Source organism: Medicago truncatula, chromosome 3 (genome assembly GCF_003473485.1).
Source record: "Medicago truncatula cultivar Jemalong A17 chromosome 3, MtrunA17r5.0-ANR, whole genome shotgun sequence".
In the NCBI taxonomy this organism is placed as follows: domain Eukaryota; kingdom Viridiplantae; phylum Streptophyta; class Magnoliopsida; order Fabales; family Fabaceae; genus Medicago; species Medicago truncatula.
In genome coordinates, this window is record NC_053044.1 from 47220660 (window position 1) to 47244067 (window position 23408).

The 23408-nt window shown below is 33.0% G+C and overlaps 3 protein-coding genes across 7 annotated transcripts; all 3 read left to right on the forward strand.

The window, feature by feature from the left end:
* The first annotated feature begins 552 nt into the window (after nucleotides 1-552).
* On the forward strand, nucleotides 553-7283 carry LOC11435030 (2-deoxy-glucose resistant protein 2). 4 transcript variants are annotated; one of them, XM_003602521.4, is made up of 8 exons: nucleotides 553-666; nucleotides 1538-3271; nucleotides 3382-3472; nucleotides 3621-3778; nucleotides 3898-3949; nucleotides 4060-4139; nucleotides 4228-4321; nucleotides 5050-6437. In XM_003602521.4, exons 2-8 carry the CDS (start codon nucleotides 2393-2395, stop codon nucleotides 5580-5582), a joined length of 1887 nt encoding a protein of 628 aa, XP_003602569.2. In that variant the 5' UTR covers nucleotides 553-666; nucleotides 1538-2392; the 3' UTR covers nucleotides 5583-6437. The 4 variants fall into 4 exon arrangements, 2 of the variants coding, with proteins under 2 accessions (XP_003602569.2, XP_024633395.1); XR_003009828.2 differs by lacking the exon at nucleotides 553-666 and adding an exon at nucleotides 7070-7283 and having other exon boundaries at nucleotides 1278-3271; nucleotides 5050-5998; XR_005645294.1 differs by lacking the exon at nucleotides 553-666 and having other exon boundaries at nucleotides 1278-3271; nucleotides 5050-5834; nucleotides 5999-6437.
* Nucleotides 7284-10774: 3491 nt separating this feature from the next.
* Nucleotides 10775-14195, forward strand: LOC11435031 (cytochrome c oxidase assembly protein COX15). Its single transcript, XM_024777622.2, has 8 exons — nucleotides 10775-10948; nucleotides 11079-11284; nucleotides 11689-11969; nucleotides 12345-12570; nucleotides 12658-12903; nucleotides 13016-13126; nucleotides 13419-13550; nucleotides 13686-14195. The coding sequence occupies exons 2-8, from the start codon at nucleotides 11093-11095 to the stop codon at nucleotides 13854-13856; spliced, it is 1359 nt and encodes a 452-aa protein (XP_024633390.1). The 5' UTR covers nucleotides 10775-10948; nucleotides 11079-11092; the 3' UTR covers nucleotides 13857-14195.
* A 3170-nt stretch (nucleotides 14196-17365) lies between these two features.
* On the forward strand, nucleotides 17366-22758 carry LOC11418930 (uncharacterized). Of its 2 annotated transcripts, XR_003010359.2 has the most exons (7): nucleotides 17366-17713; nucleotides 19636-19721; nucleotides 21206-21655; nucleotides 21819-22031; nucleotides 22114-22241; nucleotides 22332-22501; nucleotides 22594-22758. XR_003010359.2 is itself a non-coding variant. In XM_003602523.4 (6 exons), exons 1-6 carry the CDS (start codon nucleotides 17675-17677, stop codon nucleotides 22385-22387), a joined length of 972 nt encoding a protein of 323 aa, XP_003602571.2. In that variant the 5' UTR covers nucleotides 17366-17674; the 3' UTR covers nucleotides 22388-22758. The 2 variants fall into 2 exon arrangements, 1 of the variants encoding a protein (XP_003602571.2); XM_003602523.4 differs by having other exon boundaries at nucleotides 22332-22758.
* Nucleotides 22759-23408: the final 650 nt, after the last annotated feature.

Sequence of the window (23408 nt, forward strand, 5' to 3'; positions counted from 1 at the left end):
ACACTTAATAGGAATTTTTTTTTTTTAGGGAGAATAGTAAAGTTTTTATTGAGTATGGAATAGAAAATAATTTATTTATTTTGAAAATAAAAATAGCAAGACCTATAATTGTGGCGAGATATGGTGAATTGGAAAATGAAGGAAAAATCAACGGGTGTAAATGGGGAAAGAAAAGGGTGATCGAACGTGTGGACAGCTGAGGCAAATTTTGGAAGGTTCGATCCATGCTAAAATGCTGATAATGATTTATACTATGATCCATCTTATCACTTATTATTTCCACTGAGTTTTTTTTTTCTTCAATTATTATTATTTCCATTGAGTTTTTTTTTTTTTTTTTTCTCTCTCTAAATTACCATCTTGAATTCCAATTAAGTGAGAAGAGGATATTTTCTTCGGTGTTTGAAATTGAATGGACTAACTTACACGGGTCCCCTATTTACCTGCCTTGGTTGGGTTGCACTTGAATCAACTGGGTCACGTGAGTTTCTAGTTATGACTTGTAGTTGAAAAATCCACTCAAAAGGACAAGCTCAATTTAAAAGAAGTTTCTTTTTTCTGTAACCCCCTATACTAAAAAGAGTTATAATCTAGATAGCCTTTCAGAGAAAGAACTCCTAGCTTGGGGCATACAAAGAAAGTGCTAGCTGCATTAGAAGCACCAAGGTATATGCAAATTAATTTATTTTCCTTTGTGTCATATCATCGACTTATTTTAGTTGCCCGTAAAACCTAACTCAACTAACAAATATATTAAACCCAACATTTTTATTCGACTTAATTTCGAGATATAACAGTTGTATGTGTGAATTTCAGATGATGTTAATGGTCGTTCATATAAAAAAATGAAATGCCAACTAAGTCTACATTATGAGTACTAAGAAAGACATAGGATAGGAGGTAGAGGAAGCATTAAAAGGTAGGAGTTCCACACAGAGCCCAAGGAATTAAAAATGTGAGATGCAATGCAGTTGTGGTGGTAGTAATGTTTTGCTGTAATAAGGAGACCTATGAAGGTTCAAAGTGGACACCTATAACTCTTAGACCCTTTCATGTTTCGACTCATCGCTTTCTTTAAAACGGCATTTTTATAGCTCCAGTACTAGTTATTTAGTTCTTGTGCCCATCACTTCTAGGGTACTACCCCCACCAATTACTCCTCCTATTTTTATTAGGTATATGTAACGCCCATTAGTCATTAATGCCACTTAAAAACTAAGCTAGGAAGAATATCTACCTGTGTGTGTGTGTGCTCTCAGATTTTTAATTATATCATTACCACATTTTAATTCGCGTCACGCTCTATTATTTACTTACGCTTGACGCGTACGGGCAAATTATTCTTTATATAGAAAATATTTTAAATAAATTATTTCCTTTTTGTCTTGAATTTAATTTAATGTCATGATACACACATGATGAATGTTAATCTTGTGCCACTGATTATGATTAAAAATTAATGACACCGAAATTGTCTCTTTTCTCTTTCTATGTCTATGTGAATAATGTGTGTTTTTTGGTTTTTGTTATGACACAGAAAGCGATAGGTGGGGATTACAAGAAGAAGTAGAAGAAGAAAAAGCATGAAGGTGTTGTTGTTGTTGTTTTAGTATAGAGTGGTGGTTGTTGCAGAGACAGACAAGAGAAGTAGTAGTAGCAGTAGTTGTAGTAGCCTAGCTTGTTCTTGTTTCTCGGGTCGCGCCGCTCGTGTTTGTTTGTCGCTCCTGCGTGCGTGTGTGTTGTTCTTCATCTTCTTCTAATTGCACTTTTTGTTTTTTCAATCCCAATAACCTCAAATCTCGAGGCTTGTTTTGTTTTCTCAAAGGGTGACACGACACAATCTCTCTTTCTTCTTCCGCCATTTTCTCTCGTGTCTTGAACCAGGGTACTACTGCCAGCTACACCCTCCTCTTTTGCTTTGGTTCACTGCACTTTGAGTTTTGGACTTAAGGGTGTCCTTAATAGCTGGAGGGTCGGTGTTCAACTTGAATTTTTTGTGCTTTTGCTTCACATTCACAAGACGGGTACCCTTTGTTTTTCTCATTTTTTTTAGTTTGGTTCATTTTTTATGTTATCGGGATTAGTTTTTTAATATTATTTTTTTTTTTTTACTCTACTTATTTAAGTATTGGGATCCTAGGTTTGAGTTTTTCACAACATGCAAAAACCTCTTGTTATTGGTTCTTTTCTGAAGCTGTTTCTTGGTTCCTCGAACTTGGTCTCTCTCTGCCTGTTGTTTTGACATTGAATCTCGGACCCTTGATTTTAGGGGCTTTGATTGATATTTAAGGTGTGTGGAGTAGAGAAAGTGAAATAATTTGTTAGCTAGTTAGTTGCATTTCTTTTTCTTTTCATGTGGGACTTTTTTGTTTGAGGAGGATTATTACAAGATATGTTGATGATCTCTGATGAAGGAGATAATGATGTGTTCTTTGACTCATTGGAATGTTTGTCACCTTCTAAAGAAGACTCTCTTTTGACTAAACAAGACCTTAGGTATGAGTTTTGGCTTAATGAGCCTGTTAGTGTGAAGGTAAGAAAAGAAAGGTTTCTACAAGAGATGGGTTTGGTTGATGCTTCTTCTCAAAACGAAATAGTTTGTTGTGAGGAGAGGATCATGGATTGTAGTGTAACAGTATCAAATGGTTGTATTTTGTCTGATGCTGAACATGTTTATGAGAAGTTGGTTGATCCCAAAGATGATGATGATGATGATGATGATAAAGAGCTATCATGTTCCAGTCAAGATCTGAGACATAGAGAAGCTGAGACATTAGAAGAATCTAATGTTATTGATAATGGTAAAAAGAAGAAGAAAAAGTGGTGGAACAAAGTTCTGAACAGAGGGAAAGTTGGATCAAAATCTGGTAATGTGGGTACGAGGAAAGCTCTTCAAATCAATGTAAGGCACAATAAGAAAAGTTGGAATCAGTTTAGTGCTGTGTATACTGGACAAGAGATCAGAGCACACAAAGGTCTAATTTGGACTATGAAATTTAGTCCTAATGGTCAGTATCTAGCAACTGGAGGTGAAGATGGTGTTGTTCGTATATGGTGTGTTTCGTCGTTGAAGGCTTCAAGTATTTGTTTTGCTAAAGAAGACCGTGACATTAGCAAATTGAAACATGACATGTCTTTTTCTCCGAAGAAATGCTCGAGCAAAACCCCAGCTGTTCTTCCAAGGAAGATTCTCAAAATTGAGGAATCCCCGCTGCAAGAACTATATGGTCATTCTAGTGATGTGATGGACTTGGCTTGGTCTGATTCTGATGTGAGTTTGCTGAATCTTAATACTTTTGTCCCTCAATTATGCTATAAGCTCTATTTGTTCTTTTTGCTACTTATATTCAAATGAAAACTGAACTAGTTTACCTGTTGCAGATGCTTCTTTCCTCGTCTATGGATAAAACAGTTCGCATGTGGAAAATTGGTTGTAATCAAAGTTTAAAAGTTTTCCATCACAATGATTATGGTAAGTATAAAATCACCTTCTTTTACTTATAAATGTATTTGCAGCATATGCTTACTTCATTTTCATAATTTACTGTGATGTGAAGTATTACAACATCTTTATCGCAGAAGTATAATAATAACTGTGTCTCTATTTTAATTGGAAACAGTGACATGCATTCAATTCAACCCAGTTGATGAAAATCATTTCATCAGTGGTTCCATAGATGGTAAAGTCCGAATATGGGGAGTACATGAAGAGCGAGTTGTTGACTGGGCAGACGTACGAGATATCATAAGTGCTATAAGTTATCAGCCAGATGGGAAGGTATGTTAGGGATACTTGACTGAATGTATCTTTTCAGAATTTTGTTCCTTTTTTACCTGTTGCATTTCTGGTAACTTTCCTTAGTATGATTTTGAACCTATTGCCTTTTATTTATGCAGGGGTTTGTAGTTGGTTCCCTTTCTGGTACTTGCCGCTTTTATGTTGCTTCAGGTATTTACTTATTTGTTACTCATGTGACATTTCTATAGTTACGAATACAATGCAAAAGGAATATTGACATAAGTTGAAAGTAATTTCTAATTTGAATTTTATGATTTTAGGTAAACAATTCCAGCTTGAGGCGAAGATTCGTGTCAATGAAAAAAAGAGATCATCTAGCAACAAGATTACTGGCATTCAGGTTTTTCTTCTGAAAAAGCTTCACTGCAAATAAAGAGTTATGCTTTTTACTTCCTTAATTAACAATGGAACACCCAATTTCATTGCAGTTTTCCCAGAAAAACCATCGGAGAGTTATGATCACATCACAAGATTCCAAAGTTAGAATATTGGAAGGCCATGAACTTGTTCAGACATATAAAGGTAGAGCACTAAGTTTTGATACTTCAATTGTTTAATTGGCATTGCAAAAATTTCTTATTTAAGAGCTTAGTTTTGTTATTTCTGACCTTGGCGCTGTAATGTAATCCCCAAACGCTCTCTATTTTTTATTTGCTATGCATGTCTCGTCATTCTAAGGGTCTTCTCTTTTAATTATGGTAATATCCGTTTTTCTGTATATTTTAAATTATTATGTAAAAATAAATAGTGGCTTGAAGTTGTTAAATTTTTAAACACATTGCATGATATTGCAGCTTGATCTGCTGTCCTTCCACTGTTACATATTTCTATTTTTAGACTTCAGCAATGTTTAAGAAAATATATTGGCTTTCAGTTTAAGACTTAACCTGTAATATATATCCAATGAGAATCTTTTTCTTTTCATTTCTCTTCATGGATAGGTTAGAAGTCTAGATTGTTGTTCATGGGCTAAATTACTTCGGTAGTATAATGTAGGAATTATCGGTTATGGACCTTGTGATTTTGAACCCTTCAGATTAATATAATCATGCATTCTATTCTTTTAGTCTTCTCATATAGTATGCATGCTTTAACTACAAGCTTTAAAGGTTTGTTTTAGCGATTCTGCGCGTATTGTATGTGTGCATTCCTTATCCAATGCCCTGTTTTTAACTCAATTGTCTACATTACTGACACTTGCTTTAAATGGAATATTCAAAGTTGTCTGATCATACTACTACAATTTGCAGGCCTTTCAATGTCAGGAAGTCAGATGTCTGGTTCATTTACATCAAGTGGAAAACACATAATTTCAGTCGGAGAGGACTCTCGTGTGTATATTTGGAACTTCAATGACTCCGAAGGTCATTTTTCCAAACAGAGAAAAACTGAGAGTTCTTGTGAGTACTTTCGCTCCAAGGGGGTTACTGTTGCAATACCTTGGTCAGGCATGACTGCAGAAAGAAGCTGCTCTCTCAGCGATTTTGCCAACTATTCTTCCAAAACTCAACGACAATGCGTTAGAGAGTCTGAACGTTTTTCTTTTGGTAGTTGGTTCTCCATTGATGGTTCATGCCGAGGTTCTATGACATGGCCCGAAGAGAAACTTCCCAGTTGGGATTCACCTCTTTCAGAAGTTGAATCTGAGGATGAAGAGCTATGTCTTAAGAATCTATGCCATGACAATTGTGTGCCAGAAACATGGGGACTATCAGTTGTTGCAGCAGGTCTTGATGGAACGATCAAGACATTTCACAACTTTGGATTTCCTGCGAGGCTTTAAGACTCTGTCTCTCATGGCAACTCTGCATGTTTGGTAATACAGTGACATTGCGGTGAATGTGAAACAGGTGGATCGAGCTTCACTCCAGACTTACGGTATCACTGTTTTATCATGGGTACCATCAGTTGTTGCAGCTAGTTTTGATGGAACCGTAAAGACATTTCACAACTTTGGATTCCCCGCTAGGCTTTAAGGCTCTGTCACTCTGTGCATGTTTGGCAACACAGTGACATTGCGGAGAATGTGAAACAGGTATAACCGTTTTATCATGGGAACTATCAGTTGTTGCAGCTGGTCTTGATGGAACCATCAAGACATTTAACAACTTTGGATTCCCTGCGCTTTAAGACTCTATCACTCATGACAACTCTGTGCATGTTTGGTAACACAGTGACATTGCGGAGAATGTGAAACAGGTAGATTGAGCTTCACTCCAGACATGCATCATCACCATTATATTGTTGGTTTCCAAATTTACAATCCCTCGAATTCAAAGCTCATTGAATTTTGCATTTTCTTAGTGGCTTTGATTGGTAAAAGTGGAAACATTCCTAAAGGAGTTTTCAATATAAAGGCCTAGGATTCCCAATATAGCATTGCAAAAAAAATTGAAGTATGGTGCTTAGCTAGAACTTAGAAGTAGGATTTTGGTCATAGGTAAATTCATGTTAGATGCAAAATCTTCTGACATGTTTTGAGGATTTGTACATTTTATGTTAGTACGCCACTGATTGAAGTGGCCTGCTTGTAGAGTCAGGCCACAAGAATTCTGTCACTTTTTTGTTTTAACATTTTTTGTGTGAATATTAGTTAACTTATACAATAGATACAGATTTATAAAAAAGAATTGTTGAAGTTTTGTTAGCCACTTTTATTGATGTAACAATTTATCAGCCATTTTTAGCGTATGAAATTAAAAATAAAAAGTGATATGAGTGTGAATGGCTAAAATTCAAGGTGATGTCGACGACGATGATGGCTTTAAGTGGGGATTTATAGCAAGGACAGAGTTGCTTTCTTGACCAAAATAAGGAATCCCTCTCTCTTTAATTATAATATCATTTTGGAACATTTGTTTGTCTTAAGGATCTTCTAATACCTCAAATTCGTCCTTGAATTTTCAAAAATCGGTCAAATTCGTTCCGGAATTTTGCGAAATATCTATTTAGTTTCTGAATTTTACAGACGTCCATCAAAATGGTCCCTCCATCCAAAAGCTCCGTTAGTGGTGATGATGTGTCCTCTTACATGTTGTGTTGTCATGTACACGTGTCAACAAGGCAGCCACGTGTACAATGACTAAATTGATGGAAATGGTAAAAAATCGAGATTTAACTTTTCAATGTAATTTTTTCTGTGTTTCCAATTATACCCCTCTATCACTTGTGTTGTCGTTGATCGATTTGAGACTTACTGTCATAATTTGAGGACTAATTTGATGGATTTTGTTATAATTTAAGGGTTGATATGATTGATTTTATTTGCAGAGAATGAGTACAAGGAGATATGGCATGAGAGGACCAGTGATTTCAAATCTAACTGAGGGGTCCTGCTCCACAAAATCCAACTGCTGCTGGAGTTATTAGAGTTCAAAATCCAAATTACGGGCCATCCGCTTCTACTCAAGCCCAATACGTGGAGTTTATCCCAACTCCAGAATTTCCAAAGCATTGATGCATGTTTAAATTATGTTTTTGGACTAGTTTAATTAATGTTTTTTGGACTTATTTAGTTTATGTTTTTTTGGATATGTAATCACTTAAGAACATCAAATGATTTGATGACTTGATGGCTATGTAATGTTATTTTTTTTGGCTATGTAATGACTTATGAACATCAAATATATGATTTATGATGGTATGCAAATGTCTGTCTTTTTATAATCAAAGTGTTTGTCTTTTACTTTTTACTTTGTTCAGCAAATGTATGCACCAAGGATCATAGTGATATCTGTTGTGAAAATTCAAGGACATATTTGATAGTATTTTCACTAATTTGATGATCGATATGATGGATATGTATATAATTCAAGGACCAATTTGATTGAAATTTTTTGATAGAAAGGTTTGATTCATTCATTGACAACCTCTTTTCATTACAATGTTACATGAACTTGACACAATAAAATAGCATTTTAAACAACTCAATCAAACAAAATACTCCTATCAATATATTAATCAATCTAAGCTCACTTCCTACACAATCAGCTTTATCCATCAACCTTGCCCTCCAAACCTCTTCTCTCCCCCTATCCTTTGGCTTCTCCATCAATCTTGCATTTCATCCATGACCAGCACCATTGTTTTTAAAATTGCCTAGTTCTTCAACTTCATCAACCCACACAAAAAATTTACAATTTTCACCATCATCCTATACAATAAAAAGACAAAATTTGTACTACTTAAACAAATCATTCACACATCACATAACTATTGTTGACAGTGTTGCCTTTTCTTACAACACAAATTTTAGGACACCAACATTGAACTTCTCTCACCTCATCATTGTACATAGAGCTTGAAGATGAAGACCGACTGTTGTAGTTGTTTATGCCCATACGCCCATCACCCATCATTTCTAAACATTGAATCTTCAACAATGACCACTGATTTTTGAATTTCGAACTGAATCAAAAAAATTAGGGTTTTAAGTTTTTTGAATTGGGGAAGAACATTGACATCAATTCATGGAAGAAATTTGGGGGATTTTGAACTCTGGTGACAAATTATCACATTAGGGTTCCAAATTTATATATTTGGGGAAGAAAAAGTCGTTAATGAGGAAGAGGAGAAAGAGCCGTTAATGAGAAAGAGGAGAAAGAGCCATTGGCAATTTTCCAAAAATCATCAATTTGGTCCTTGACAATTTTCCGTAAATCAATCAATTTGGTCCCTGCTTGCGTGACATTTGACGTGGTAAGCCTTATAAGAGGTTAACGTTACACATCACCTCCGTTAACAGACCAACGTAACGGAGTGACTGATTTGATTGACATTTTGTAAATTCAAGGACAAAATAGCTATTTTGCAAAATTCAGGGATGAATTTGAGGTATTAGTCTATAAGGATCTCTACAAATTTTTACAAGGTAACAAGTGTTTGCCCTTAGGACATTTGTTAAAAAGTAGAATGTTTTCATTTGAGTCAATAATTTTTTAACTCTAAGAATATTCTTTAACATTTTTCTTTCTTTATTTATAAATTTAGGGAAATGTTAACAAGTGCCCTTAGGGCAATTGATAAGAGGTTTAAAATGAAAATTTTGTCTTGAAATTTGTGCATTCAACACATTAAAACATCAAAAAGTAATTTTTTCTACATAAAATTTATCAATTGTTTATATTTTTTTAATCTTTAGGGCACTTGTTAACAAAGCCCATAAATTTCTTTAAAAAAAAAAAAAACAAGACCCATAAATTTATTTATTTTTCTCTAAATATAAGCAATGTTTTGCATCCTCCTAAAATTTTACCTTTTGTTTTTTTGTCCTAATGGTTAGTTTATATTCATGTTTTTTTTACAATAAAAAGTGGTTCATATATTCATGTTAATGTCAAAGTTATGATAAGTTTATGCTCAAGATATATTCAACGCTCCAAGTTATTAAAATATTAGGTTAATAAGTCTTTAGTCCCCATGTAATATAAGTCATTTTTGGCTTCTTCCCTGTAAATTTTTTATTTTGATTTACCTTCTGTAAAATATTTTTGTTTTGATTTATCCTCTAATAGGCCAAACAAAAACGAAAATTTCTTAAAAATAAAATAAAATTGGTTTTTGTTTGACCTATTAGAGGGGTAAATCAAAACAAAAATATTTTATATGAGTTGAATCAAAATAAAAATTTTACAGTAGAGAAAATCATAAATGACCTATACTACAGGGGTAAAGACCTATTAACCCTAAAATGTATTATATCCAACCTCTATGTATTTATATTATTATAATATGTTCAAGAAGGTTAAGGACATATAAAAAATGGTGGCATTTAGCATGGGAATGGAGAGTTGTTTCCCACCATGGGAAAGTTTTTTTAACCATTAGATTAAGAATGAGTATTAATTTTATCATGGACTGCCTACACCATATTTTTTCCTTTGTCTTTTACATTTTTTTTGTTCAGATCTGTATTTTTTTTCTTTCCATGCTTATATACTTAACCATCATTTGGATCATCAACTTGCTTCTTCTGTGATAGAATCCCATTAAAATCCAAACTAGCTTCATCATCATCATTTGGATCATTTTGTTTATCAACACGCAACAATGTTACTACAATCATGTGCAAAACTTCATTAGAAACACATAACTATGTGGTTCAAAACATCACAAACAACAATGAAACAAAGGTTTCAAGTACCACAAAAAGAAGAAGAAGGAGAAGAAATAAAAATGCAGCAATAGAAATTCAACTACCCTTTGAGAATATGAACAAGAATGTTCATGTCCATGAGAATATTGGTGACCCTATTGTATGAGAATATTCCAGATCTTGAGTTTTTTTGCCTTATACGTAATAGAGCAATAGAAAAAACATATAAACATAATGAAATCAATGTTGAAATTGATAGAGCGTAAGAGTATGATTACCGGATTATCAAAGAAAAAAATTCCAGATCTGAACAAAAAAAGTGTAAAAGATAAAGGAAAAAATATGGTGTAGGCAATCCATGATAAAATTAATACTCCTCTTTAATCTAATGGTTGAAAAAAACTTTCCCATGGTGGAAAACAACTCTCCATTCCCATGCTAAACCCCACCATAAAAAATATGTCTATTAAGAACCAAAACATTTTGAAAGATGAAAACATCTTGCCATATTTTTTAGGAACTAATATTAAAACTCGGTTCTTCCTATGTCACTATTATCAACAAAAAAAAAAAAGAAAATTTAAAATCATTAAAGAATTGATGTATCTGACTAAGTATATCAGTTAATCAATCAATCTAAAAATTGTTTATTTTTTGTCAAATAATCTCCAGACTAAAATAATCTTTTTAATGGATAATAAATATAGTGTTCGAAATTTGAACCTCATCTCTATATTATGTAATGTCCTTATTAAACTAGTATAACCGATAATGGACTAATTTTTTTTCTCGAAGGGATTAGAAATTTAATTAACCAATATTTATTAACGAACCGATATTAATTTCAACCATGGATGAACTAGGCGTACAAAACGACACGCGGAGGCAATAAGCGACAAAGAAAGTTTTCGCAAAACAAAACCTTGGTTAAACCCTCAACTCAAAGAGATTAGAGTGTGCAGCAAACTCGCGACGCCGCCTCTCCGCTCCCTCTGGCACGCGCCGCCGCCACTGTTGAGCTTGAGATCCTCTTCGTTCTTTTCTTGAAAGACATTGTAAGTTGTTTTCGATAAGCGTATTCCTTTTTTATTTATCACCAGTCACCACCCATTTAAATTTTAGAAATGCAATATGATTCACATATTATAGTTTTATTTTGACTATTCCAAATTTTGTCACTTGCAGTGTGGTAGAGAGAGATGTTTGGGAGAGCAATTTTAAAACGCAGCAAAGAAATATGTTTGATTCATAAGCTCACAGGGAGGAAGACTACGACGACAACGATTCCTTTCTCTCATCCTTCTTCCATACAACAACAATCATTCAAGTTTTTTAATCCTTCCATTTCCACCCATTTCTTTCGTACTTTCCGATCCCATAATACTCCTAAGGTACTTTGTTTTATTTTCCTTATAACCATTCTATTATATTTATGCATTTATGTAGTATATTCAATTTATGCTTCAATTAGTTGATTTAGATTGGAGACTTGTCAATTTGATGTCCAATACCATACCCTTTATGTTTTCAATGTTCATCAATATTTTTTTGAGCAATCTACTTGTTATCAAATGGTGATTCAACATGAGTCAAGTAGGTAAAAACCAACATTTTACCCTATAACTGTTTGTTGAAAGATGTTTAGTTGAATTGATTTTTATCTGTGAAATGTCAATGGCGTTATGGGAAAATACTTTCTTTTGTTCATGTTTTTATCGCCAATGTTTTGTGTGATTGTTTAGTATGTATATTGGCTTAGTTCTGAGTTCTGAGAAAACTGTTGTGGTGCTCTTAGGGTCATCGTGTTTCTAAGACAGTGTCTGCTGGGGCCATACATAACGAGGGGTTGAAACTGCTCGTGACAGGAGGTTCTCATGCACAGAAGGTGGTTGGAATATGGCTCTTTGGCTCTGCTGCATGGGTGTTTACTATGGTCATACTTGGGGGTTTAACCAGACTCACTAGATCTGGTCTTTCAATGACTGATTGGAAATTCACGGGTGAGTTCCCTCCTTTGTCTGATGAGGCGTGGTTGCAAGAGTTTGAGAAATATCAGCAGTCGCCTGAATACAAGCGGTAAAGTGCAAAAACTTGCTTCACCAGAGCAAAATCATCCGATTGTGTGTTTAATGCTATATAGATGAGATGATAATTAATAAGATAAAATGGATAATGTTAAAAAAAATAAAAGATAAAATGAATAATGATTTATCAAATTGATTTACATATTTGAAACCAGCTTTCTGGAACTGTATAAACGAACAAACTTGTTGATTTACATTTTTGGAAACAGCTTTCTGGAACTTTGCAAAGGAGCAAATTTGTTTCTTAATAAAGTAGACTGCTAGTTATAATTTTAGTATTGACTGTGTATTTATTATGAAAATCAAAGGATTGATTATGTAGTTTATACTAATGTGATGATAACACTTTGTTGCACACTTTTTCCAGTGTAAACAAAGGAATGAAGATTGAAGAATTCAAGTTCATATATTGGATGGAGTATGGACATCGTATGTGGGGGAGGGCACTTGGACTTATGTTTGTTTTACCGTATTCATATTTTCTTCATAAAGGGTATATTACATTGAGATTAGCACTAAGAGTTTCTGCTTTGTTTGGCCTGGGTGCCGGGCAGGGTCTCATTGGCTGGTGGATGGTTAAAAGTGGTTTAGAGGTTGGAACATAAAGAAAATAATCTGTTTGTTTCAAGTCCAATTGACTAACTCATCCAGATTCTAATACCATAGTTTCTTTTCCTCAGGAACCACCAACTGAATATTCTCAGCCAAGAGTAAGCCCTTATCGTCTCGCAGCTCACCTCACATCAGCATTTGCTATTTACTGCGGTCTCTTTTGGACTGCACTTTCTGTTGTTATGCCTGAGCCACCGGCTGAATCACTGACATGGGTCCGTGGGGCTGCTAAAGTAAAGAGACTTGCGTTGCCTGTCAGCTTACTTGTTGGTCTTACTGCTGTCTCTGGTGCATTTGTTGCAGGAAATGATGCTGTATGTTAGCTTGTCGAACAATTTTGATGCCTATTTTATTTGTACTTGTAATGATAATTGAGTGGTTGGTGAGGATAAAAGATAATCATTTTGTTTACATGTTGATTGTCAGGGGCATGCATTTAATACTTTTCCGAAGATGGGTGATACATGGATCCCTGAAAACATTCTTGAAATGAAACCTCTGATTCGAAATTTCTTTGAGAATACATCGACTGTACAGGTATTATCTATGCTAATTTATTGCTGAAAAGTTAAAAATTGCAGTACCTTTGTTTCTTGAATTGTGATCTGGTTGTCCTTTTATTTATTTGGAAAGTACTTTTTTGAAGGTAGTAAATTAGCAGTACATTTATTTTTGTAATTATGGTTTTGCAGACAATGTTTACATCTCAGATGTCAGCAGTTCTTTCCTTTGTTACTTAAATTTTTTTGAAACTTAAACTGGACCGCCATTTTGCCAATCCGTGGGAATTTAACAACATAAATTTTTAATACATGTTTTGTTTTAACAGCTCAATCACCGGATTCTTGCAACTGCAACCCTAATTTCAGTGAGTGCCTTATGGTTGTCAACAAGAAAACTGGACATACATCCTGCAGTCCGGTCTGTGATCGGAGGCATCTTTGGCATGGCATCTGTTCAGGTTGTTATTTCAATTCTCAGTTTTCTATGATTTGTACCATTTATCGTTAAATATTGTTGGGATCCTTCTGAGCTGAATATTGATTAATATTGTTGGGATGCTTTACATGATTGTACTTGGTTTGTTTGGTGACAGGTCACCTTGGGAATTACGACCCTTCTTTCATATGTACCTGTTTCATTGGGTACTGCACATCAAGCTGGAGCCTTAACACTTCTGACTTTTATGTTACTGCTTAATCACACGGTTCGAAGGCCATCCTCGGCACTTCTCAAATCACTGCCTCAGGTTGTCAAGGCAAACTAATTTGCAATAGTTGAGACTATTATTATTCAGGCTAAGCTTGAAATTGAGCTCATTGTCCAATTGTCCAACGACCAAATTTTTTATTTCGTTTGTACATTTGAAGCGTGAAATTCCATGATGATGCAATCAATATGATAATAATGTCATCTATCATTTATGTAATTGATGCAGAAAATCAGTGTAGTAAATCATTATGTACTGTAAAATTATACATTTTCAAGGAAGAGGAGTCTAGAATGGCTGGTTGTTTTAAGGCACATGGTAAAATTTTCAGTCGAATATTATTGATGATGGTTAGCATGATAATATATCATCTGAGTCAGCAACAAGATTAATTCAGATTGGCAGTTGACGTTTCAGAAATGTTAAAATTACTTTTCACTATATAGCGTAGAAATACTGGTTTTACTTTTCAAATTCCATATAAAAGAATCTGGGTTAATAGGTCTTTACCCCTATATAATATAGGTTATTTGTTTTGCCTCTGTAAAATATTTTTACAGAGGGTGAGTCAAAATAAAAATTTTACATGAGGGAAAATCGGAAATGATCTATATTACGGGGGTAAAGACCTATTAACCCAAAGAATTTCTTTAGAGTGTGTTTGGATAGGGAACTTTAACTAGGGAATGTAATCTTTTGGAGTATTTGAATTGATTTGGACTAAATTCACTGTTTGGGAAAATATTTAATTCATTTTTGAAATTCAAGATATTTAGATAAGAATTTTTCTTTTCCAAAATTTAAAGCATTTAAAATAACACCTAAATTACAATTTTTTTAAATTTTCTATCATTTTCATCGCACGCGTTTCTCACACCACTCTCATATTCTCTTTTCTCGCAATGCTTCTTCACCGCGCCTCTCTCTCCTCTCCGTGGTGGTGACTCTCTCCTTGCCTCCGTGTGCTTCTCTCTCCTTGTTGCCGCAGTTCTCTTTGCTCGTCGTTTTAATCGGTTATCGCATCATCTTCTTCAGATTCTAGCTCAGGTATGATTTTTTTTTTGCTTATAATTGATAGATCTCGGTGCTTATTGATTGTAAGCTGTTAGAATTGATTGGGTTTAGATTTTAAACTGTTAGAATTTGTTGACTTCAGGTTTTTTGGATTTTAAGCTGTTAGAATTGACTTATTTTATTGTTTTTATGATTTTAAGTCATTAAAATCTATGGATTTCATTGTGTAAGCCGTTTGAATTTGTTGATTTTATAGTTTTTTGGATTTTAAGTTGTTAGAATTGATTTATTTTGTCGTTTTTCTGATTTTGAATTTGTGGTGGGTGATGGATGAATAAGAGTACAAGGATATCTTTTATTTTATTTTTTCATAAAAGAAATTTGTCATAAAAGAAGAATATCTTGTGGTTAGCGATGAATAAGAGTACGAGGACAATCAGTTAGGTGTCCAATCACAAATTTGGATCTTTTGCGACGGCCGCACAAATGCACACGTTAGATTCAGAGTAGATGAAAATTAAACTTGTAATAATAATTTTAGTCCTTGAATGTGTAGCTACTAGTCATAATAGTTTATGTATCGAAATTTCAGAGTAGTCCTTGATTTGTGCATTTTGCTAGCTAAAAGAGTCTCTGACATTAAAATATTATCATATTAATCATTCAATATACTTATTTCTTATCATATGAATTCATCTAAATACTTGATATTGGAGAGAATTTAAATATATGTAACATAATATTTTAATTATAATTTATAAACAAACAAAACAATCAAAGTAAACTAATATTTGAGAGAATTTGACTATATGCAACATAATATTTTAATTATAATTTATAATAATATATTTAAATATGAAAAATTCGAGGGTGTGTGGTGTCATCCAAAAGCAACATTCTGTCCCCGTGAGTATAGCTCAGTTGGCAGGGACAATGCATTGTTATATGCAGGGGTCGGGGTTCGAACCCCAGACACCCCACTTATTCACCTTATAAGGTGAATTCTAGCCACTAGGTTACCTGACAAAAAAAAAAAAAGCAACATTCAAATGTGCGAGTCCGTAGTTGTTACATCAATTTTAAGTTATCTTTTTATTTGGGATGCATGGATTTTGATGAATGTCATAAATCTAATGAGGTTAGTGTTGTTGGAATATTTTTATATATTGAGGCATATATCAGAATAAAATTTACATTAGTTATTTATCAATTAAAGTTTTATTTGAATAATGATCAAGTAAAAAGACAATTTAGATTTATATTTCGATAATTAATCATTTAATTAATTGATATGAGTTTAATATATGTGTATGTAAGTTGATCATTAATGGAAGGTGATGTCAATGGCTCGCATCCTATATAAGGTTATGGTCTTCATAATATCGTACATAACACATTATTTCTTCTCCTCCAAATGAGACATTATGAGTAACAATTGAGAAAAAATTAAGTTAGCCGTCATTAACTTTTATTGTGTGTTTCAAATCATCACATCTCTATCTATATTTTAAATTGTTGTCGTTGAGAGACTACCATCAAAGATTTATCAAGTGTTAATTCCTAACATCCTTGATAAATCAAACTTGTAGTAGATCATATTTTACATGCATGCTCCTCTGTTTATTTTGCGCTAAAATACGAATATGGTTTTAATCATCAAAGAACATGTCATTGATGAATTATTAAATTAATTTTGCAATTTTGACATTAGAATGTTAGTATTTTTTCGAAAATCCTATTCATATTTTTAAAGGATTATTAAATTCATAGAAATCTTTTTCAAAGGACTCAATTTTTCAATTTATTTCAGGATGGAAAACTAGAGTATGCTTTTTTTGAAGGAAAACTAGAGTATGCTCGTGAGTCATTAATCACACGTCTAAATGATTATTGAATTCATATGAGGAAATGCGTGTAGTTCACTGATCAGAAATATTAAAATGTTGTCTAAAAGTTCTAACTCAACTGGCAAATGCCGAAATTGTAAGGTCGGACGTTGTGACTTGCGTTCGAATCCGGAATCTCACAGTTGTATTTGAGTTTAATTTCAGTGGATTACCACTTCATCTAAGACAAAAAAGAAAAAGAAATATTAAAATGTTACTACCTCCGTTCCTTTTTAATTTTCACATTTTGACATTTTACATAAACCAAGATAGTCAATGATTGTTACTACTTTTGATGCAATAAGTTGTACTTTTACTATAATGACCTTATTCATTTAATATCTCATTTCATATATTTCTCTCTCCGCAATAAATAGCTAAGGATAATATTGGTAAAACAATATTTAATGTTGCATTGAACTTTGAAAGTGACAGTTAAATGAAAACAAAAAATTTCTTCAAAAGAGACAGTTAAAAAGGAACAGAAGGAGTTGGATTTAAGAGCTCATTAAAGTTAGAGTAGATAATAACCCTTATAATTAGTCAAGGAGATTGATCTTTGAGCATAAGTTAATTAAGGAAAATCACAATTACTAGTATGTTCTACTAATAATGCTTCAACGTCAAAAAAAATAATAATACATAGATGCTCAATAGTCAATAGCAACAATCAAATTAGTTATCAACATGTTACACATAGATGCTCCAATACGTTGAATAATGAAGAATTTGAGCTAAATCAATGTCTAATGTTTGGAAAATGTTCGTGTATTAATAACTACTTATTCGAAGAAACACACGCATTCCAATACTTGTTAGAAAACGGCGTTTGATTTTTACCTCTTGAGAAGAATAAAAAGAAAAAACTTTTACCAAAAAAGGCAATGTTGGGTAAATAAATTGAAGAGTAGTGTGCTAAGATCAGATTACTAATTGCAGATTTTTCAGTTGCAACGCTTAGTGAGAAAGTTATCCATGATGGTTCCTCAACCGCCCCTCGTTGCCGCTGAAAAGGTACAAACTTTCTTTATTCCTTTCCTGTAATTTTTATTTACCATAGTTCTGTGAAACATGTGTGGTTTTGAATTAATTGATCTTGACTAAAAATAAATTGAAAGTAAATTGATTATGTTTGTATACATTCATTCATGTAAAAACTGAGTTGAACTATAAATTTCAGATTAAAAATCAATTATAGAATCAAAACCCTAACTTTAACTTCAAGTTAGAATCAATTCTACGTCCAAAACATGTTAGAATCAATTTTATAGGTAAAATCAATTATAATTGGGGAGTAATCAAACATATCTAAATAAATTATATACACTTTTTCTCTAAAATCAATTTTTGCTCTTCAAAAAGTGAAATCAAACAAGATTTTTCTTGGTATTTGAGACAAGCATCGTTTGTGTGTATGCATAAAGGCATGTTTGGTAAAAGAAGGACCAAATTTTGTTTGGGTAACGCAATAAAAAATCATAAAACAGTGTCCCCATTATCAATCACGTGCTAATTCTTAAATCTCAATCACCCAAATCAACTATTGTTGCAACATTGTCTGTTTGTTATACTAACTACTGATAAAAATTTCAACGAAGCTAGGAATAATCCTTTCCCACAACTTATTACAGCTTTCTCCAACAATTACATCAATAGCTATGGAATCTATGGTTTTATATACGATCTGGTTAAATTAAGTATTGCATTAATTTGGTTGGTTCTCTTGAGAATTAGAGTATAAAAATAGATTTTGGGGCAAGATTTTATCCCATTTATTAATTATCAGGTGTGTTTAGAATCTTTAGATACACTTTTAAAATAAAGTGCTTTTATGATATGGCCATTCTTGTTGGAAAGCATATCCATTTTTTTTTTTTTTTTTTGTGATGGCCGAGGTTTGAACCCGAACCTTGCATATATTATGCATGGTCCCTACCAACTGAGCTAAGCTCACGAAGACATATCCAATTATTTAATTCATAACATTTTTAATGTCATATTTTTAATTAATAAAAAATACTTTTTACTGTTAAGAAGCTTAAACAAATGGTTCCATCGGAATTCGAATTCAATGCAATCACAAAGTGAAACAATCCATGACCGTCTCGTCGAGATTGGGCTGTCCTAAAAAACATATTTAGATATTTTTTAAAACTAAAATTATTGACTTTGAACTCTAGATCATCTGACCTCAATCGAACGGTCACATTGACAGTGTGACTGGATGCAGTCTGTGATTGCACAGAATCCTGGTCCCTTCCATTGACACCAGTTCACCTTGAATCCATATCAGGCATCATATCAACCATAAAAAGCATGATTTGAAGTTGCAAATATGTGTATGTAATGAAACTCAATGGAGGGTGTGCTACCAAAATAGGGGCATCCCTTCTTATAATTGTCACCCAAAAAGCAACATTAATGTGTCAGTTACAACAATTTTCATTAGTTTTTCATTTTTTTTAGTGAGGATGCATGGATTTGGAAGAAAGTTACAAATATTCTAATGTAGCAGTAATTTTGACTTTAGAATGTTCGTATTTTTTCCAAATATTCTTTTGATATTTGTAAAGAGTTGTAACTTCCTAGAAATTTGTTGCAACTTGCAATTGACACCGGCTTTCAATTCTTTTCTGGTTGGCCAACTTGAGAATGCCCTTATTTCTGAACATGTTCCAATAGGGGTTATGCTTGTGAGTTGTGAGTAATTAATCATATGTCTAACTGATTCTTGTGTTTACTTAGTGCATTGGAAGTGTGCAGTTCACTAGTAACTACGACAAACAACATATCCTCTAACAAGAAAATATTGACAGTACCCGTATATGTGTGTATACGCGCGTGCTTTGCATTTCAAATGTTTTCTTTGAACTTATAGCATATTTCATGGCTCAATGTTACAATTGTTTCAATAATTATTTTAATGATCTTCACAGATAAACATCTGTCTAACATGTGGTAGTAAGGGAGATTCAAAGCGCCTCGTATACTGTATCCAGTGTAAATCTTGTGCTCAACATAGGTATGTTTAGGTTTGTCATTTTCACTATTCAAATCATCAACAATATTGTGGTTTATGTTTGGAAAATGAGTTGCGATTCTCTTTTATGTTTGGAAAATGAGTTGCGATTCTCTTTAGCTGTAATTGAATATAGAAATCTTTATAACCTGTTCAGCCAAAAGTTGTCTCTCTACATTTTATTAAGAAGTATATCTATATATTAGTAAAATTTTGGTCCGATTTATATGCTATGTTTAACTGCTTTATTATACTATTACTCCACTAAACAAGACAGTATCATAATCATTGTTTTACCTAAATGTTAAAATAAAAGATATTTTAAGGCGCACATTCTAATATAATTTAGATCGTGTTATTTTGAAATTAAATGAGAGAAAATTATATTTTTAGAAAAAAATATGGATATAATCTGTTTTATCATTTATGGTTCTTTGTCTTTTCAAGAAAACAAACAACAACTTGGTGTTTACTTGAAAAAGAGATAATAGACTTGAACTGTGTTTCTGATAAGGTAAAACAAGTAGTATAGTCTTTTTTTTTTTTTTTTTTTTGTAAAAATAGTTATATGTAAAATTTTAATTTATAATAATATAATATTTTTTGGAAGAAGAAAACTTAACTACCTACTATAAACACTCCTTAATTAGACGACTGATGGACTAATTGACTGTACACATAAAATATATTTTCTAACATTACCTCATGCTTGTGTGTGTGTACACACACCAATCTTGTTACTTGAGGACTTGTAAATATCAGCCAGATTGTCACAATTGCAATAGCAACTTCTGCGTAGTTATATTTTTATTTTGAAGTTCTTTTTTAAATCGACCAGCAATATAAATTTGCTTGTCCCTTTGATAAATGACTAGATCAGATGCTACGTATATAGTATTATAGATGATCACATGTGAGTTTCATTGGCTAATGGCTATTATATAGATCCATAATATTTGGAGTAGTTATCTCAATTGTTTGAATTAAAATGTTGTGGCTCCAATTGGGTATGGGAATTACAGCTTGTGTATTATTACGGTTGAGGTAATTTTAGAATATATGAAAATATAATGTAATCACTACTAATGAAGCTTATGTGATTGTTAAGCGTATCAACATATAGCCTCTATCATTTCTTCTGTGAAGGAACCAAACATGTTGAGATATACTGTAGCTTCGTAAACTGCTACTGCATTTGCAAATTTAAATGATCAGGTAGCAAATATTTCACTAAATTCCTTAGAGGCTCTCAAAGCAACTATATATGTGACAAACTAGGTGCCTACAATGTACTACGCTCTTAGTATTTTAATATTAGTAAAGCTGTATGCTGATTTTAGACCTTTCTTTTCTTTCAATTAGGAGTAATGCTGCATCAATTTATGCATATATTGATGCGTGGAAAATCGGTTTAAGATGTTTTGTGTAACATTTTTGTTGCTTGATATTTGTAAAATATGCCTAATAAGTAGCATATACATTTGCAGTTATTGTCTAGAGAAGATCCACCGGGATGATAATAGGACAGTAATCTGGAAATGCGAGGAGTGTGCTCCAAGTAATCCAAAACGCAAAACGGAACCGTTACGAAAAAGTGAACGCATAAGTTATGCAACTGATGCTAAGTATAAAAGGATGATAATGAAAAAGAAGAGCGGTGTAGTTGGAAAACAACCACTTGTCAAATCAAATGAAGGTGAAAGTGTTGGATGCCTTGCCAAAAAGAACACTGAGATGATACTGCCAATCCTTGAGAATGAAAATGTTTTTTGCAAGCAGCCTGAATCACCTAAAGATCCTTCGAATATGTCATCTGACATGCAGGCAATGGAATGTGAGATATATACAGAGTCTGAAGTCATAATGCCTCCGTTACTGCAGTATCCAGAGTTTGACAAAAATAGCCGTGCTCAGCCACTAAGTGATCCGGTTTGGACGTGAGATCTTTAACTGTGTTTCTGTGGAGTTTTCCCTTTGAATATTTCTTTTAATTTTTTATGCTATGTTCTCAATAATATTGTTGATTTGCATTTAAGGAGTTATTTATGAAAATCTGTCATTTTCTTTATACTCATTTCTCACTCTCTTTTTCATTTATAGGGGGCAATTTAGAATGCACAATGCAACACATTTTAATCTTACTGCATATATATCAAGTAAAGCTTATCCAAAAGTGAATTCTGCAGTAACAGTTCTCCCTGAACTGCTTGATGTAGAGATGTTATCAAAACGTATCATTTGGCCCAAGCGTTTTGCTGCCTGTCCACCTAATAGTGATTGTATTGGGCTCTATTTTTTTCCCCAGTATGAAAGGTATGCTCCTTCAATGGATTATATTTTGCATACTAATTGGTAAGCTCATGTTCTAGATTTCCCTTGGTTTTTTGGTAAATAGGGATGAGATGATCTTTGATCGTGTGCTGGACAACGTGATTGAAAAAGATAATGCTCTCAAAGCAGTCATTAACAACAACCTGGAACTCTTAATATTTTCCTCACATTTATTACCTCCGGATGAAAGGCGTATGTTATTAGAAAATTTGTCCTTTTGCAGAAAATTTAGAATGATCTTGTTATTGGGTGTTTGATTCAGTGACTTATCCAATTTTTCAGGAATCTGCACAAAATATTACTTGTGGGGTATTTTCAAATCAAAGCCAAGAAAATAGTGGTGAACTTCTAATCTGCTTCTCAATATGAAATATCAAACATCTTCTCATTGTTCAATGGGTCAAACCTTTGGCGGTGGAAACAAAGTAGTGACTTACTAGCGAGTTATCGAAGTATGAATTTTAAAATCACACTACCAGTGGTGTGCTATGTTATAGCAGTATAGGCTTAGTGTTACTTAATTCAATCTTTTCATTTGTTTTAGGATGAAGTTGGAATACTTTGTACATCATAGGTGGTTTTTGAAGAATTGAAACAGCTACTGTGAAACTGTGGAACTATAACGTTACACCCTTGGATACTTTGTACATCATAGATGGTTTCTGAAGTGGATTCTGGATTGTTATCTAGTACCATGGTGTTTATTTTCTTTCTTTTTGCATTGATAGCATATTTTGCCTCAAAACTTTTATATACAACTCATTTGCATTTTCTTTATGATATATAGGAATGGATGGATTCTCTCCATTTTTCTCTCTCATGTTTGCAATCTCACGCTTCAACAATTTTTGCTCATCTTTAATATCTCCTTTGTATTCAACTGTTCATATTTCACTACTCTCTCATGAATGGATTCTCTACATCGATAGTTATAAATTGTGTATTTTTAAATGTTAAAATAGTTTTACTTGTAATATGACATGACTGCAATATTTTAAAAACTTTAGACACTTGTAGTTTATAGAACTTGGAAATTTCTTTGTCAATATTCAAGAGATAGAAGATGACCTGACAATGAGTTTATAAGTGGAGGCAATCCTCACTTCACAAGTCGGTTTTGTAGAGTTGTGTTAGGCCCAACCACAATTTCTAAGAGATAGTATTAAAATTTGAAGAAAATGGAGAAAGATTGGTTAAAGGCTGAGGTGTGATAATTGAGAAAACATGAAAAAAAAAAAATGGAAATGATTCATTTCCTCTGAATATCGACCTAAGAAAAAAACAGGGCTTGTTTTCAATGCCGAGAAAATTGAAGTAGTTTGATTTACCAAAAAATCAATTTCTGAGTTTTGTTTGAAC

Excerpts from the sequence above, each read along its gene's own strand:
- LOC11435030 (XM_003602521.4), top strand. The coding sequence starts at position 2,393 with ATGTTGATGATCTCTGATGAAGGAGATAATGATGTGTTCTTTGACTCA. Across the intron at positions 3,272-3,381 it reads TGGCTTGGTCTGATTCTGAT|ATGCTTCTTTCCTCGTCTAT; the intron begins GTGAGTTTGCTG and ends TACCTGTTGCAG. Across the intron at positions 3,950-4,059 it reads CCGCTTTTATGTTGCTTCAG|GTAAACAATTCCAGCTTGAG; the intron begins GTATTTACTTAT and ends TTATGATTTTAG.
- LOC11435031 (XM_024777622.2), top strand. The coding sequence starts at position 11,093 with ATGTTTGGGAGAGCAATTTTAAAACGCAGCAAAGAAATATGTTTGATT. Across the intron at positions 12,904-13,015 it reads TTGTTGCAGGAAATGATGCT|GGGCATGCATTTAATACTTT; the intron begins GTATGTTAGCTT and ends GTTGATTGTCAG. Across the intron at positions 13,551-13,685 it reads TTGGCATGGCATCTGTTCAG|GTCACCTTGGGAATTACGAC; the intron begins GTTGTTATTTCA and ends GTTTGGTGACAG.
- LOC11418930 (XM_003602523.4), top strand. The coding sequence starts at position 17,675 with ATGATGGTTCCTCAACCGCCCCTCGTTGCCGCTGAAAAG. Across the intron at positions 17,714-19,635 it reads CCCTCGTTGCCGCTGAAAAG|ATAAACATCTGTCTAACATG; the intron begins GTACAAACTTTC and ends TGATCTTCACAG. Across the intron at positions 21,656-21,818 it reads CTAAGTGATCCGGTTTGGAC|GGGGCAATTTAGAATGCACA; the intron begins GTGAGATCTTTA and ends TTTCATTTATAG.